At 51.0% G+C, this 16,995-nt stretch overlaps 1 protein-coding gene across 2 annotated transcripts in view; it reads left to right on the top strand.

Moving 5' to 3' along the window:
* The first annotated feature begins 3,424 nt into the window (after positions 1–3,424).
* Positions 3,425–16,995, top strand: part of STRIP2 (striatin interacting protein 2) — a 53,258-nt gene continuing 39,687 nt past the window's right edge. The window contains exon 1 of one of the 2 annotated variants that reach the window (XM_088676493.1): positions 3,425–3,549. In XM_088676493.1, coding sequence (XP_088532619.1) covers positions 3,532–3,549 — 18 coding nt within the window. In that variant the 5' untranslated portion in view covers positions 3,425–3,531. Of the gene's footprint in view, positions 3,550–5,186; positions 5,408–16,995 lie in introns of those variants that run through there. The other variant, XM_060279253.2, reaches the window with a different exon arrangement.

The raw sequence follows: 16,995 nt of genomic DNA, 5'->3' as shown, positions 1-16,995 counted from the left end.
TGGTGGAGTCTCCTTCTTTGGAGGTCTTTAAGCAGAGGCTTGACAGGCATATGTCAAGAATGCTTTGATGGTGTTTCCTGCTTGGCAGGGGGTTGGACTGGATGGCCCTTGTGGTCTCTTCCAACTCTATGATTCTATGATTCTATGTCCGACTCTTCATGACCCCATGGACCATAGCACGCCAGGCACTCCTGTCTTGCACTGCCTCCCGCAGTTTGGTCAAACTCATGTTCGTAGCTTCGAGAACACTGTCCAACCACCTCGTCCTCTGTCGTCCCCTTCTCCTAGTGCCCTCCATCTTTCCCAACATCAGGGTCTTTTCCAGGGTGTCGTCTCTTCTCATGAGGTGGCCAAAGTATTGGAGCCTCAGCTTCACGATCTGTCCTTCCAGGGAGCACTCAGGGCTGATTTCCTTCAGAATGGATATGGGTCCATGGGACTCTCAAGAGTCTCCTCCAGCACCATAATTCAAAAGCATCAATTCTTCGGCGACCAGCCTTCTTTATGGTCCAGCTCTCACTTCCATACATCACTACTGGGAAAATCATAGCTTTAACTATACGGACCTTTGTCGGCAAGGTAATGTCTCTGCTTTTTAAGATGCTGTATAGGTTTGTTTTTGCTTTTTCCCCCAAGAAGCAGGCTCCATTTCTTCCCCTTCTATTTGCCAGGAGGTGATGGGACCAGCAGCCATGATCTTAGTTTTTTTGATGTTGAGCTTCAGACCATATTTTGTGCTCTCCTCTTTCACCCTCATTAAGAGGTTCTTTAATTCCTCCTCACATTCTGCCATCAAGGTTGTGTCATCAGCATATCTGAGGTTGTTGATATTTCTTCCGGCAATCTTAATTCCGGCTTGGGATTCATCTAGTCCAACCTTTCGCATGATGAATTCTGCATATAATTTAAATAAACAGGGAGACAATATACAACCTTGTCGTACTCCTTCCCCAATTTTGAGCCAATCAGTTATTCCGTATCCAGTTCTAATTGTAGCTTCTTGTCCCACATAGAGATTTCTCAAGAGACAGATGAGGTGATCAGGCACTCCCATTGACAAGGCTGGCAGTATTAAGGTAAATTCAACAGTAAAACGTATTTAAAAGGGTGCAAAATGGGGGAAAACTGATTTAGATGGATATACAAGAATATGAGAGCTGGACCATAAAGAACGCTGATCGCCGAAGGATTGATGCTTTTGAATTATGGAGCTGGAGGAGACTCTTGACCAAACTGCGGGAGGCAGTGGAAGACAGGAGTGCCTGGCGTGCTCTGGTCCATGTGGTCACGAAGGGTTGGACATGACTAAACGACTAAACACAAGAATATGCAGGAATTATGGGTAAATTAAAAGAACCTTGGAAGGGGAAGGAGGGAAGTCGCTGAATGTATGGGTATAATGAAAGATGTTAATGTGGAAATGTAAAACCTGAAAAGTTAAAAATTATTTTGACATGTTGGCATCCAGATTATGTTAAAGGAGACAGAAATTCTAGGTACCTCAAACCTCAAGTTATTCCATATCCAGTTCTAACTGTAGCCTCTTGTCCCACATAGAGATTTCTCAGGAGACAGATGAGGTGATCAGGCACTCCCATTTCTTTAAGAGCTTGCCATAGTTTGCTGTGGTCGACACAGTCAAATGCTTTTGCGTAGTCAATGAAGCAGTAGTAGATGTTTTTCTGGAAATGTCTAGCTTTCTGCATAATCCAGCGCATGTTTGCTATTTGGTCTCTGGTTCCTCTGCCCCTTCGAAATCCAGCTTGCACTTCTGGGAGTTCTCTATCCACATACTGCTTAAGCCTGCCTTGTAGAATTTTAAGCATAACCTTGCTAGCGTGTGAAATGAGCGCAATTGTGCGGTAGTTGGAGCATTCTTTGGCACTGCCCTTCTTTGGGATTGGGATGTAGACTGATCTTCTCCAATCCTCTGGCCATTGCTGAGTTTTCCAAACTTGCTGGCATATTGAGTGTAGCACCTTAACAGCAGCATCTTTTAAAAAATTTAAATAGTTCAGCTGGAATGTCATCACTTCCACTGGCCTTGTTATTAGCAGTGCTTTCTAAGGCATTGCTGACCCCCAACTTTGGTGGCAGAGCAGAGCCCTCCTGGCTAGTAGCCATTGATAGCCCTCTCCTCCTCCATGAATTTTTCTAATCATCACTGCCTCCTGTGGGAGGGAGCTACACAGTTTTAATCTCTGCACTGTGTGAATAAGTCCTTTCTTTCTTTTTTCTGTACGGAATCTCCCAACGCTAAGCTTCATTGAATGTCCCTGTGTTATGAGAGACGGGAATGGGGAATATTTTGGCTCTTACGTTGCGTGGGATTCCTTCCTCTTTCCAAATCTTATTGCTGAAACCCATCTTAATTGTGCCCGTGAGCAAAGCCTTGTAGGCTTATTGCTGCTCTGAGTGTGCAGATTGCCCTAGAAAAGGTCTCCTGCAAGCTTATCGCACCTGCTGCCCAGGTTCTGCAGCTTAGCTGATAGGAACTCGGGGAGATAAGAGGCTTGAAGTCTGGGGTGGGATAGGGAAGCAGTGACCCTCCAAGGGCATCCGAAGGGCTCCCGGTTCCCCACCTCCGCTTGAATCTGTGAAAAAGCTTAAGAAACCTCCGCGACCTTCTCCCATCTTGCAGCGCTTGGAGAGGCAGCGCCCGCCAAGAACAACAAAGAGGGTCAGTTTTAGCTTGTCCTCGGAGTCAGCAAAGTTTTAATAAGCAGTGGCATCAGCTCATCTCTCGCTGCAGCCCACTTATCTGGGTAAGTAATGGAAGGGGTTTGAATAATTCAGCACGGGAGGCCGGCTGAGGTTTGCTCAACGCAGCAAGTGCCGCTTTGTGGCTTCCCTAGTGAAGAGAGGCTGCTGCAGGTCGATGGCAACTTGAAACGTTTTTTTTCCATCTTGGAACTTTAGCCTCTTGTCAGCTCCGCTTAAGGCTTCTGTCAAGCTTTATTTTGGGGGTGAGAAACAGAATGGGGGCCCTGCAGGCCTCTCTCAAGCTCCCGAGGTGCTCTGCTGGCCACACCCCCTTCCCCCAGGCCACACCCCTCACAGATCCTGCACCACCTCCTCCTGTTCTTTTGCCCAAGGGGAAATTGTCCTTGAACTGTAATCATGCCTCTTGCGTCCCCAGATAGAGAAACTGTACAAACAGAGGTCTAGTGTGCAGATCGAGGGAAGAGATCTAAATTACTGCTCCGTTCTGCCTTGGTCAGACCACACCTGGAATACGGTGTCAAGTTCTGGGCACCACAATTTAAAGAGGATATTGAAAAGCTGGAAAATGTGCAGAGGAGGAAAGCCAAGGTGATCAAGGGCCTGGAAAGCAAGCCTTATGAAGAATGGTTGAAGGAGCTGGGTATGTTTAGCCTGGAAAACAGGAGACTGAGAGGAGATACGAGAGCCATCTTCAGATATCTCAAGGGCTGTCACATGGAGGATGGAGCAAGCTTGTTTTCTCCTGCTTTGTAGGGTAGAACTCAAACCAATGGATTCACGTTGCAAGAAAGGAGAATCCAACTAAACATGAATAACTTTCTGACGGTAAGTGCTCTATGACAGTAGACAGTAGAGGTGGCAGACTCTGCTTCCTTGGAGGTTTTAAAGCAGATGTTGGATGGCCATCTGTCATGGATGCTTGAGATTCCTGCATTTCAGGGGGTTGGACTAGATGACCCTCAGGGTCCCTTCTGACTCCACAATTCTATGATTTTATGAAACAAGGCTGGGGTGTGCCTTCTGCTACACAAAGTTCAGCTCTCGTTTCTGCTGCCCCACATCCCACAAGCATGTGGGCCGCTGAAGGTTTATGCTTACTTGGGAATGAGACCCTGGGACTGAACAAGGTTTCTCACTCCTGTTTTTAGGAGGTAAAGGTAAAGGGACCCCTGACCATTAGGTCCAGTCGCAGACGACTCGGGTTGCAGCACTCAGCTCGCTTTACTGGCCGAGGGAGCTGGCGTACAGCATCCGGGTCATGTGGCAACACCAAGGAGTTTTAAGGGGGCATCCTTGCTCTTGTTCCCCACAACAATCCTAAGAGGTAGGCTAGGCTGTGTGAGAGAGAATTGGCCTGTGAGTTGTGCTACAGACAGGTATTGGGGCTGCCCCATGGGAAGAAAAGAAGTGCTGCTTAGATGTGGATCCAGAGCCTAAACTGCCTTGACTCTCAAGGCCCTGTAGATAAGACCCACCTACAGATTTGGTTTAACTGCTGAAGTTGAGCAAACCACAGATGTCCTTCAGCTCCTTACCCAAGAGAAGGGCATCACTTCCTTTGCTTTCTCCGCTTCAGTGGCCTCTTATCAAGGGCTCCAGGCTGGGCTATTATGGCTAGATCTCAAGGCCAAACTTTGAAGGCTCATGTCCTCATGTAGCCCAGGCTTTATTCTCTCAAGGACTAGGACTCCATTGCTGGAGGCTGGAGGAATCTGTTGCAAGCGCCAAGGAAAACTCACAGGGACTGATGGGCCAGGAGCTTTAGTGCAGGCACCCCCAAACTCGGCCCTCCAGATGTTTTGGGGACTACAACTCCCATCATCCCTAGCTAACAGGACCAGTGGTCAGGGATGATGGGAATTGTAGTCCCAAAACATCTGGAGGGCCGAGTTTGGGGGTGCCTGCTTTAGTGGAAAGCTCCATGCAGTTCCCACCAGCCGAGGCCAGGTGATTCTTTAGCTGATATCCCTACATTTCAGGGGGTTGGACTAGATGCCCCTTGGGGGTCCCCCTCCAACTATGGAATTCTCCGATTCTACAGTTGGGAGTTCTTTAAGTTTAGAGAAAAGGCAAGCAAGAGGAGATCTGATAGAAAGGGGTCCGGTGGCCACCTGCCAGGGTGTGATCCTCGGAGCCGGAGGATCCCTAGTTCCAATTCTGCAATTCACTGTCGGGCGCGCCCGGTTCGTTGCAAGGGCCGGCTGCATCCCGGCCTCTCCAGCTGCGCTGCAGGGCATTCTGGACGTGCTCAGAGGAGAAACGAAACGCAAGCCGGAACACCGCGATGGCGAAACCACCGGCGAGCCCCGCCCCTCGCACCGCCCCCTGCCCCGCCCCCTTTCCCTCCATCTGCCCTGGTTACAGTTCTCCCAACAGGTGGCTCCCTCCTTCCGGCCGCGGCCAATCGCCGCCAGGGGGTGTGCGCGCCGGGCTCCTCCCTCTGCCAGCAGCCGGCCAATGGGGGCGTGGGTGGGCGTGGCTCCGGCGCCCGGGCAGGGAAGTCCCTGTGCCAGCCCCCCACGTGTCTGTCTGCACCGCGGCGCTCGAGGCGGGTTGATATCCGCGCGATAATATGGACGAGCCCGGCGGAGAAAGAGGCGCAAACGGGGCGCCGGGCAAGGGCAAGGGTCAGCCCCCGGGCAAGGGCAGGGAGCTCTTCAGGAGCCAGAGGAAGGAGTCAGAGGTGGCAATTAATTTTAATTTTTTTAAAAAAATTAATTTTAATTTTTTTGGGGGGGGGCTCCCGGTGGATTTGGGGTGGGGTGTGCCATCCTATGTGTGTGTGTGTGTGTGTGTGTGTGTGTGTGTGTGTGTGTGTGTGTGTGTGTAGAGAGAGAGAGAGGGAGGGAGGGAGGGAGGGTGGGAGAGCAGCCCCCCCCACAAGACGGACGGTGCCTTGGAAGCCTACCCTGCGGGGACGTTGTGGGGCAGGGAGGGAAAAGGGAGGTGGGGTGCCTGCCGGTGTTGGAGAAAAGAGAGCTGTGTCCGGATCTGTGTCATCATGATGGGGGCAGAGTTGTGGGGTGGCGGGGAAGAGAGAAAGAGCCGGGTTTGGGGGGGCAGCAAGAGGGGCGCCTGCAAAGGGGAGGGTCTGGCAGTGCAATGGAGAGAAGCGGGTGGGTGGGGGTCTTGCTGGACTCGAATAGAGGCGTTGCAGGGGTCAGTAGGGCGGCGACGGCTTCTTTGGGTTGGGGGAGAAGAAAACCCCGGCGTCGGTGGGGCGCGGGGATGGGGGGGGAAGCCTTGGAGTTTTGGGGTGACACTCAGGAGAGCTCCTGAAGACGGGGCGGATGGGGGGGGGGTTGGAACAGGGGAAGTTGGAGGGGCTGGCTAAAAATGGGGGAGAGAAAAAGAGCCAAATGGCCGGGGGGGGGGTTGGAGAGAGTAGGGGGCTGGTAGTGCCCGGCAACCCCCAGATTGGAATGTGCTGCTCTTGGAAGCGGGGTAGGATTTGTCCTGAGCCGGGGGAGGTGGGGGCTTCTTGCAGAGAAATTCCATGGATTTCTGAGGTGGGGGTCCTTCTTTTGCTTGGGTGAACATCCTGCTGCTTTCGTGGAACCTTAAATCGCCCTGTTTTTCTGTTTCTGGAAGATACTTGTGTGTGGATTGAGTTGTTCCTAGTCTAGCTCCTTTAGGATGGAGTAAAACAGCTCCTGTTTTGTGAATGAGCCTGTCTTCCCTGCGCCTCCGTCCACCTCCCGTTTTGATCCAAGCTGTGCGCTTGTGCGTATCTGAAATCCTCCTTCATTGCACTTATCTGTTCCCTAAACTCTCTTTTTTTCGGCAGGGAGGGAGCGGGAGATTTTTACCCGGAATGGTGCACGCTGCAAGGTGGAGCAGCCCCCCTCCCCTTAATATTATCTGTTCCTGGTTTGTTGGCCTGGCTAACTAAGCTTCCCCCTTTTTTCAACTCCCTGTGTGTAATGTACAGGAGCAGCTGGAGAATTGAGGGTTGTGTGTTGTGGATGTCAAGAGCCCAGGAATGGGGAGGGAGGAAGAGGCTTCCCTCTGCTAACGTCAGGGCGATTCCTCCTGCAGCTCTCCAGCAGAAGACTGGCTGTTGTTTCTGCAAAGCAACAACCACACCACCACTCTCAAAACCCCACTGATGTCTTATTTGTTTCCTCTCTGGGGGTTCGGCTGTGGTGCTTTGCAAAAGTCTGAAAGCACATGTGAGTCTGATCGAAGTGGGGCAGCAGGCAATGGGGATGAAGACAAGATGCACCCACGTGCAATCTCTTTTTAATATATAGATCTATATATTTATTAAATTTAAATTCAAACACATCATTCACCTCTTCAATTAAAGGTAAAGGGACCCCTGACCATTAGGTCCAGTCGTGACCAACTCTGGGGTTGCGCACTCATCTCGCATTATTGGCCGAGGGAGCCGGCGTATAGCTTCCAGGTCATGTGGCCAGCATGACAAAGCCGCTTCTGGCAAACCAGAGCAGCACATGGAAACACCGTTTACCTTCCCGCTGTAGCGGTTCCTATTTATCTACTTGCATTTTGACGTGCTTTCAAACTGCTGGGTTGGCAGGAGCTGGGACCGAGCAACGGGAGCTCACCCCGTCACAGGAATTCGAACCGCTGACCTTCTGATCAGCAAGCCCTAGGCTCAGTGGTTTAACCCACAGTGCCACCTGGGTCCAATTCAAACACATCATTCACCTCTTCAATTAGGATTCTCTAAATCCGTTGGCTTCGCTCCACCTTCCATGGTTACTATTATCAATCCCCCCCCTTCTGCTTATCTTATTTTCTTTAATTTGTTAAAAAAAGTACTAATTCATTTTTCCATAGTTTTTTGTACATTACAGGCATTACTCAAATCCTGCCAAAGTTGTTAGTTGTTTACAGTGTTCTCTTAAGTACATTATAATTTTTTCCCATTCCTTCTTAAAATTCTTCTCTTCCTGGTTTCTGATTTTCCCAATTTCATCATTTTGGCATAGTCCAGACGTCTGACGGGGTTTCTGCGGCTTCTGATTGGCTTCAAGAGCTTTCTGCAGCCAATCGGAAGCCGCGCTTTGGTTTCCGAACATTTGTAAGTTGAATGGACTTCTGGAAAGGAGTCCGTTCAACTTCCAAGCTACAACTGTATAAGGAAGGCACCAGACAAGCCTCCCTGGGGAAAGTATCCCACAAACGGGGAACCACTGCAGAAAAGGCCCCGCTCTCGTGTTGCCACCCTCTGGACCCCTTGTGGAGGAGGCACAAGAAGAAGGGCCTCAGAGGAGGATTGCAGGGTCTGGGTCAGTTTAATCGCCCTCACTCCATCCTTCTTTGCCCTCATTGACCAAATTTTGCTGGCTCCAGCTGGAATGATAGATGTTCTTTGCCTTTGGGGAAATACTCCTCCCCTAATGATTTTTAGAATTGATTTATTGGTTTAATGTGTTGCTTGCATACTTATGCACCGGGCAGAGTATTGTGGGAAACAGACTACTGTAGCTCGTGAAATCACCACTGCTCTTGTGAAAGGAACACCGCTTCTGAAAAACCTCCGCCGTTTGTAGGAGCTTAAAGTGTGGGCACTTATGTCATCTTCAGGGGCTCAGTCCAGCCCCACATCTGGGGGAGGCTGCCGCTGCTGCCTCTCTCTTCCCAGCCTCCAGTAATCTCTCTCTAAATATATTTCCATGCTGTGTGCTTCTCCAGGAAAAATGGGAAAGTTACATGCCTCTCTTTTGATAGATTCAATGTTAAACCATTTTGGTTTGGTTTGATAGATTCCATGTTAAACCATATTTTGGTACTGCATGAATGAGTGTATTCCCTCCTCTTTCCATAAGTCCCCTCTCCCCACTTCTCCCTTCTAATCAGTGTTAGAAACTCATATATATATAAGCTAGGCGTCAAATGGCTCCTTAGACTTGGGGTTACTGTCGCCAAAACCGAATGCCTAGTTGCCATTTTGGGGCCAGAAGGCTCTAAAGTCTTTATTTTTCAGTACAACGTTTTGATTCCTGAAATTCAGTCTGATTGTGCAGGATAGAATTCTGCAGGATGCGTTGCTAGTGTGCGAAGACCGTCCAGATCCAAGGATCGCCAGGCCTGCGTTGCCAGATGGTCAGGACATCTTCACTTGGTCGCAAGTGACTGGTAGCCAGGTGCAAAATGTGCCTGGCAGATTTCAAAGCCTGTTTCCAGTTAATAATAATAATAATAATAATAATAATAATAATAATAATTTATTATTTATACCCCGCCCATCTGGCCAGGTTCCCCCAGCCACTCTGGGCGGCTTCCAACAAAACATTAAAATACAGAAATCAAACATTAAAAGCTTCCCTAAACAGGGCTGCCTTGAGATGCCTTCTAAAGGTCTGGTAATTGTTGTTCTCTTTGACCTCTGGTGGGAGGGCGTTCCACAGGGTGGGTGCCACTACCGAGAAGGCCCTCTGCCTGGTTCCTTGTAATTTGGCTTCTCGTAGCGAGGGAACCACCAGAAGGCCCTCGGAGCTGGACCTCAGTGTCCGGGCTGAACGATGGGGGTGGAGACGCTCCTTCAGGTATACTGGACGAAGGCCATTTAGGGCTTTAAAGGTCAGCACCAACACTTTGAACTGTGCTCGGAAACGTACTGGGAGCCAATGTAGGTCTTTCAGGACCGGTGTTATGTGGTCTCGGCGGCTGCTCCCAATCACCGGTCTAGCTGCCGCATTCTGGATTAGTTGTAGTTTCCGAGTCACCTTTAAAGGTCGCCCCACGTAGAGCGCATTGCAGTAGTCCAAGCGAGAGATAACCAGAGCATGCACCACTCTGGCGAAACAGTCTGCGGGCAGGGAGGGACTCATCCTGCGTACCAGATGAAGCTGATAAACTCCAAGTTAAGGGCCAAGTTTGGTGTTGCATCTGACCAGTGCTTTGCACACACTGCGGCTTTTTAGCAAAGGGGAGGGCAGGAAGAGGTGCCATGCAAGGTTTGCTCCTGTTACGCCAAAATGCCATTTGTCATTGCATCTTAACCAGGGGGTCACAGCCCTCCACCCTCTTTTGCTTCTTTGGCCCCATCCAGCTCTAGTGGCCCCCCACCAAGGTTGACAATGTGCCCTCTGGCTGAAAAGCTCTTCCAACACCTGCTACTCAGAAGTAAGTCCCGCTGAGTTCAGCAGAGCATGCTCCCATGGAAGTGCATATAGGTGGTTGCTAACCTTTGACTCCTATCATATCCAAGTTCTTTACGCCTCCAAATTTAATTACTCAGCTTCTCCTGCCCGTGCCAAGTTCCCCCCTTTTTAATCCAGCAACCTTTCCTTTGTTGCCGGCACTGTTTGGCGTGAAAGCTCCTGTAGTTTTCACAGAGCTGGGAAAACAAAGACCTCACTATTTCAGCGTGTGCCTGCTTATATTCTGATCGTATAAATCTCTCACCTCTTATGAAAGTATGTGCCTGCTTCTGAAAATTGGACGAAGGAACTGCAGCTGCGCTTCCTCTTAGCCACGAAAGTGTCTTTGGCTTGACCGAGCCCTGCTGGATCAGGCCAAAGAGCCCTCTATCCTGGAGCTAGTGAGAGCTGGACCATAAAGAAGGCTGATAGCCGAAGAATGGATGCTTTTGAATTCTGGTGCTGGAGGAGACTCTTGAGAGTCCCATGGACTGCAAGAAGATCAAACCTATCCATTCTGAAGGAAATCAGCCCCGAGTGCTCACTGGAAGGACAGATCGTGAAGCTGAGGCTCCAAGACTTTGGCCACCTCATGAGAAGAGAAGACTCCCTGGAAAAGACCCTGATGTTGGGAAAGATGGAGGGCACTAGGAGAAGGGGACAACAGAGGACGAGATGGTTGGACAGTGTTCTCGAAGCTACGAACATGAGTCTGACCAAACTGCGGGAGGCAGTGGAAGGCAGGAGTGCCTGGCATGCTCTGGTCCATGGGGTCACGAAGAGGTGGACACAACTAAACGACTAAACAACAATCCGGGAGCCAGTGTGGTGTAGTGGTTAAGAGCGGTAGACTCGTAATCTGGGGAACCGGGTTCGCGTCTCCGCTCCTCCACATGCAGCTGCTGGGTGACCTTGGGCTAGTCACACTTCTTTGAAGTCTCTCAGCCCCACCCACCTCACAGAGTGTTTGTTGTGGAGGAGGAAGGGAAAGGAGAATGTTAGCCGCTTTGAGACTCCTTTGGGTAGTGATAAAGCGGGGTATCAAATCCAAACTCTTCTTCTTCTCCAGATAGAAGCTCTTCCCCTGTTATCTGTCTCCAGGGGAGGAGTTGTAAATCGTGAAGTGCAGGAGCTCATTGTGGCATCCAGCAGGAAGGGGGCATGGCTATGCTTGCTGTTTTGCTAGGTATTAATCCCAAATGGCAGCAGATCCCATAATGCCCAGCTTAATAGTATCAGTTGACAGTCATAGGCTGGGAATATCTGGGTTCTGATCTGTGAGGAAGCTCACTGGGAAACCTGCGTTCGAAATTAGCCAGGTGCCAGGCGCGTTTTGCACCTGGCTTGCGACCAAGTGAAGACGCCTGGGTGCCAGGACATCTCCACCATCTGGGGATCATTGGATCTGAACTGTTTCCACACGCTAATACTCCGCCCTGTAGAATTCTATCAGTTATATTTTATCTGCACAAACGGAATGATTTTCTGGAACCAGATTGCTTTTTCTGCGCAGCTTGAGCTGGAGCAGTCGCCATTGAGGAAAAGAGGTTGGAATAGGCCAATATATACGGTACAGTCGTACCTTGGGTTACGACCACCTCGGTTTGCGAACAATTCGGGTTACGAACTGTGCAGCCCCAGAAGTGTTTTCGCCGCGCGGCGTGCGCGGTCTGCGCATGCGCAAAGCGCGAAAATCGCAAAAATAGCGCTTTGCGCACGCGCAAAATGGCGCTTTGGGTCGCGTTCGGGATACGAACTTTTCGGGTTACGAACTGCGATCCAGAACGGATTGCGCTCGTAACCCGAGGTATTACTGTATGTGGATTCTCCCTGGATCAAGTGACTTTCCTCCTTAAATCCTCAAAGTTCTTAACCTAGCTCGAGGTTCTCCTCTGAACTATCCAGGTGTTTAATTGAAAAATCAATCAGAGTCAGCCCATCATTTGAAAAATAAGCCTTAAGAGCCATCTTGCCCCAAAATGACAACTGGGCATTCTGTTTTGGCAACTGCAACCTTGGCTTAAGGAACAAAGTGCCTAGCATATATATATATATATATATCTGAGTTTCTAACATAAATTTGATCAGTCATGTTCCTGAACCTAGCAAAGGGATTGTGTGTCAAGCAAGGTCTCTTCGCCAGATCCCAAACATACAGCATTTGGCAAATCCCAGCAGATGACATCATTTTTCTTGCTGTGACAGGGATACGAAGTGATTCCAGACACTCTTGTTCCAGCCAGTCTGTACCTGATAACTGCAGCTGGACTTGTCTTCCTCTGTATGTGCATCTAAATCTGCTTTCACCAAACTGGTGCCATCCAGAGGTTTTGGAATACAGCTCCCGTCAGCCCCAGTTGTAGTGCAAAACATCGGGGAGGAACCAGGTTGATGAAAGGTGATCTAAAGTGTTGGTGCTGACCTTTAAAGCAACAAATGGCCTCGATCCAGTATACCTGAAGGAGCGTCTCCACCCCCATCGTTCTGCCCGGACATTGAGGTCCAGCACCGAGGGCCTTCTGGCGGTTCCCTCGTTGCAAGAAGCAAAGTTGCAGGGAACCAGGCAGAGGGCCTTCTCGGTGGTGGCGCCTGCCCTGTGGAACGCCCTCCCAACAGACGTCAAAAAGGAAAACAACTACCAGACTTTTAGAAGACATCTGAAGGCAGCCCTGTTTAGGGAGGCTTTTAATGTTTAATTGATTATTTTATTTCATTTTTCTGTTGGAAGCCGCCCAGAGTGGCTGGGAAAACCCAGCCAGATGGGCGGGGTATAAGTAATAAGTTGTTGTTGTTATTTGAATGTCATCTGAGCTGGTGCCATGATGAAACAACAATCGGGAAAGGCCTTTAAATATTCCTATTTGTGTTTGCTAAGGCAGAGGGCATAATCCTCCAGGATTTTCTTCCTGCGCAAATCTCATTGAAATAAATTGGGGCTGCTGGTGCAGGAAAACTTTTTCTAGAGGATTGTTCCCCAAAATAAGAAGATGTTTTTGATTACCCTGCTATGAGGCGGTGAAGCAGTAGATCATAGAATCGTAGAGTTGCAAGAGAACACAAGGGCCATCCAGTCCAACCCCCTGCCAAGCAGGAAACACCATCAAAGCATTCTTGACATATGACTGTCAAGCCTCTGCTTAAAGACCTCTAAAGAAGGAGACTCCACCACACTCCTTGGCAGCAAATTCTACTGCCGAACAGCTCTTACTGTCAGGAACTTCTTCCTAATGTTTAGGTGGAATCTTCTTTCTTGTAATTTGAATCCATTGCTCCGTGTCCGCTTCTCTGGAGCAGCAGAAAACAACATTTCTCCCTCCTCTATATGCCATCCTTTTATATATTTGAACATGGCTATCATATCACCCCTTCACCTTCTCTTCTGCAGGCTAAACATTCCCAGCTCCCTAAGCCGTTGCTCATAGATTTGAGTTTTCTGCTCTGCAGATTTTGAGCCGGGCCACAGCAAAGCTTAGCTGAATGAAATTGCAAAGAAGCCCAAGGCCTAGTTGTGACTTCCGTAAGGATTTAGCAAGACGCAACCCGAAAAGTTCTACAAAGTCTGAAGCAAGCAGGCAAACAAAACCCACCATAATTTTTAGATTAAAGCAACACACTTTGCAACACAGCTCAGATCTGTTGCTGGTGAATTTAGCCCTTTGTAAATCACTTTGCTATACTTTGGGAAGTGTTTGCTGCCGTTGGGTGGCTGCAATTGCCAAGGACGTTGTTTAGGAAACTTCAACGAAGGTCAAAGTGGGGAGAATTTTACTGGATTTAGGAGATTAGTTCTCAAGTGGAAAGAAGCTGAGTGTCACAGATGGGGTGTTGGCTACTCCCGAGTAAGCACTCCACACATCCTCTGGATTTTCATAGTTTTATTGTGCATGCTATATACAGTGGTGAGATGTCTCAAATCATGTCTGCTCTGCATGGGGCAGAAGCCCACAATGGCGTCTCGTGGGCTCTGACCCCCCTTTTAAGACTCCAAACGCCCCTCCTCCTTGCTCTATGGGTCCTCCGTGGTCCCAAACCAGGCTCCTGAGGTGCCCTTCTCTCTCCTCCCTCCTTTCCAGCCCCTGCTGAAGCTAGCTCCTCCCCTGCTTCCCTGCTACCAACCTGGAGCTGAGCCACCAGGACTCTGCAGAGCCCTGGACCCGTCTTAACCCTTCCTGTTCCTGATTTGAACTCCCAGACTTGCTGCTGCTCTCCCATCTGGTGGAAGTAAGCAGAGTGGGCTGCTCTCTGCAAGCCCTCTCTCTTACATCCACCCCCCCTCCAGGCTCCCCCCCCCTTCCTGAGGCCTGGTTTGCCTGGTCTGATGTCTGTAAAGAGGGCTGGAAGCCTGACAGGTCTTCCTCCTCTGTAGTGTGTGTAAAATCCTGTTCCCCGTCGGTGCTGGGTGGCTGGTCCGTGTAGTTCCTTCCGTTGTCATCCTCCTCCTCCCTCTGGAAAATTGCTTCCGATTCCCGGAGGGCTCCTTGGGTCTGCGTCTCCCCTGCTCCCCACCTGGGATCGCCCTCCCCCTCTGTGTTCCCTGTGCTACTGACGTGTGGTGGTTTGGGTCTGTGGGAGAAAGGAGCGTGCAGTTCCAGTGTGCGGTCCTCCCCTTGCATGGTGTGCGTGGTTGCCTCCGCGTTTTGGGAAGCAGGAGTGCCCTGCCTGGCCATCAGACATTTTAACCCCCCCTCCCCCCACCGGGAGCCCGGGCTCGCTGTGGCACTGTAGACCTCCTCCTCTTCCTTTCTTTCTGGAACCTCTTGGCTGCCTTCTCCCTCCACCCTTCTGTCTAGTGTCTTTTGTGTGATTTCCTCCCCCTCCCTCCTGTCAGCGTCTTGTGTTGGATGTGTGTCACGTCCTCTGAACCTTGGGCTTTCCCTAAAGTGTGAGAGCAAAGACCTGTGACCCACGGGATGGACCTTTCTCGCTGTAGGTGCTTCCCCCCTGAAGGTGACAGGGTTGATCTGTGTCAGAACCTTGAAGGGCCCCAGCCTTCTGGGTGCCAGCTTCTTCCCCCTTCCCCCCATGGGAAGGCCTTCTGACCACAGCCAGACCCTGTCCCCTCCGTGGAAGACCTTCTCCAGTCCCCTGTGATGGTCTGCCCCCTCCTTGTAAGCCTCATTGCCCCTTGCCACGTCTCCATCCAGTTGTTGGTGTACTGTCTCCCTCCTCTCACCCCATGCCTCAATAGGAGGTCCCCCAATCTCCCCCTCCCCCTGCTCTGGGAAGGCTCTGGGGTTTCGCCCAAGACTGGCCTTACTGGGTGTGAGCCTCGTGAAGACATGTACTGCATGCCCCTCCGTGGGGTTGTCATGATATTGCTTGAGAATCTTCCCTCTGAGGGAGTCCTGGGGCATATACCGGGCATCATTGCTAAAGAGTAACCCCTCTTTCTCGGCAAGCCCTTCCCCTGCCCCCTTTTTCTCCCTCAAGTCCCTCCGTATGTTCTGGGTAAAAGTGTCCTCTTTGGTGAGTTGGCTCAGTTTCTCTTCCTGCATCCCCGCCTCTGCGTCGTTCCATCCGCCTGGGGAGCTGATGTGGTGCGATCCTGAGGATTCTCCTTCTTTCCTGCAGTGCTCCTTGCCGTCTGCATCTCCAAAGGTGAGATCTCCCCGGCGCTGGCTGCCCACAGGGTCATTGTCCATTAAGTCCAAAGCTAGCACTTCTGCGTGCTTGTTCACTGTCATCTTCCGAGAGGGGGTCTGTTGCGTGACCTCACCCTCCTGCAATTCCCGGTCGCCTACGGTCAAGACGCTCATGGGCAGCTCCCTTGGGAAAATGGGAATCTGATCCTGCTTAGCCAAGTCCACCGATAGGAAATCGTTGCTGCTGCCCCTGCGGAGAAGCCCGACTGTCTCCTGGGTCTGGCCTCTTGGCAGCTGCAGACTCACTTCCATCTCTTTGTCGTGCTGTGGGGTGTTACAGGAGGGCTCAGTTGTTGGTGCTCTGCCTGGCCCCTCCCCTCCTGATCTGGCATCCAGGCTTGTGTCTGTGCCTGCCTGCTCTCGCCATTCCTTCCTCTGGGGGCAGTGTTCCACCCAGTGGCTGGGTGCATTGTAAAGGCATCTCCCGCCTTTCTCTTCCCTCTGTTTTCCCGCGTCAGCGTTTGAAAGTACCCGCGCGCGGGCTTTGTCCCTCTGCATCACATCTGGCTGGAGGGGGCTGTGCTGTGCTGCAGCTGCCTCCCCGGGACTGTATGGGAACTTGTGGCCGCTGCCTTTCCCCTCCGTCTGTCCCCTCTGCCCGGACTCGCCTCTCAGCCTCCTGCACTTCCACGCCACCATGCCTCTCAGTCTTAGAGCCAGCTTGTGCTGAGGGTCGCCCTACAAAGTGCTGGCCCGTCCAGAGTGTCCTCTCTGCTTGTCCAGCCTCCGCTCCTCTGGCTTGGCTGTGTTCCGAGCTGCTCGGTTCACTAAGCTTGGCTTCCCCTGTGCCCGGGTGCCTACCTGGTGCTTGAGCCGTTCCATAGTTGCAGGGTGCTGGCAACTCATGCCAATCCTCCCTCGGCATCTCTCTCTTCTGCTTTAGATGCTGCCAACTTCATGCCGGCTGCTACATTTGCAGCCCTCTTCCCTCGGGGTAGCCATCAAGAGATTGTGGGCTTGCTGTCACAGATGGGGTGTTGGCTACTCCCGAGTAAGCACTCCACATATCCTCTGGATTTTCATAGTTTTATTGTGCATGCTATATACAGTGGTGAGATGTCTCAAATCATGTCTGCTCTGCATGGGGCAGAAGCCCACAATGGCGTCTCGTGGGCTCTGACCCCCCTTTTAAGACTCCAAACGCCCCTCCTCCTTGCTCTATGGGTCCTCCGTGGTCCCAAACCAGGCTCCTGAGGTGCCGTTCTCTCTCCTCCCTCCTTTCCAGCCCCTGCTGAAGCTAGCTCCTCCCCTGCTTCCCTGCTACCAACCTGGAGCTGAGCCACCAGGACTCTGCAGAGCCCTGGACCCGTCTTAACCCTTCCTGTTCCTGATTTGAACTCCCAGACTTGCTGCTGCTCTCCCATCTGATGGAAGTAAGCAGAGTGGGCTGCTCTCTGCAAGCCCTCTCTCTTACACTGAGCTTTCAAACTGGGGCTTGGTGTGTTTCTCCCTAATTGCGAGAGAGTTTTTGTGTGTTTATTTGGGATTGCATCTGTCTTGCGAATGCAGCCTGA

Source organism: Zootoca vivipara, chromosome 9, assembly GCF_965207765.1.
Source record: "Zootoca vivipara chromosome 9, rZooViv2.hap1.1, whole genome shotgun sequence".
Lineage (NCBI taxonomy): Eukaryota > Metazoa > Chordata > Lepidosauria > Squamata > Lacertidae > Zootoca > Zootoca vivipara.
Note: the sequence above shows the minus strand (reverse complement) of the source record. Positions and strands in the feature narration are given on the sequence as shown.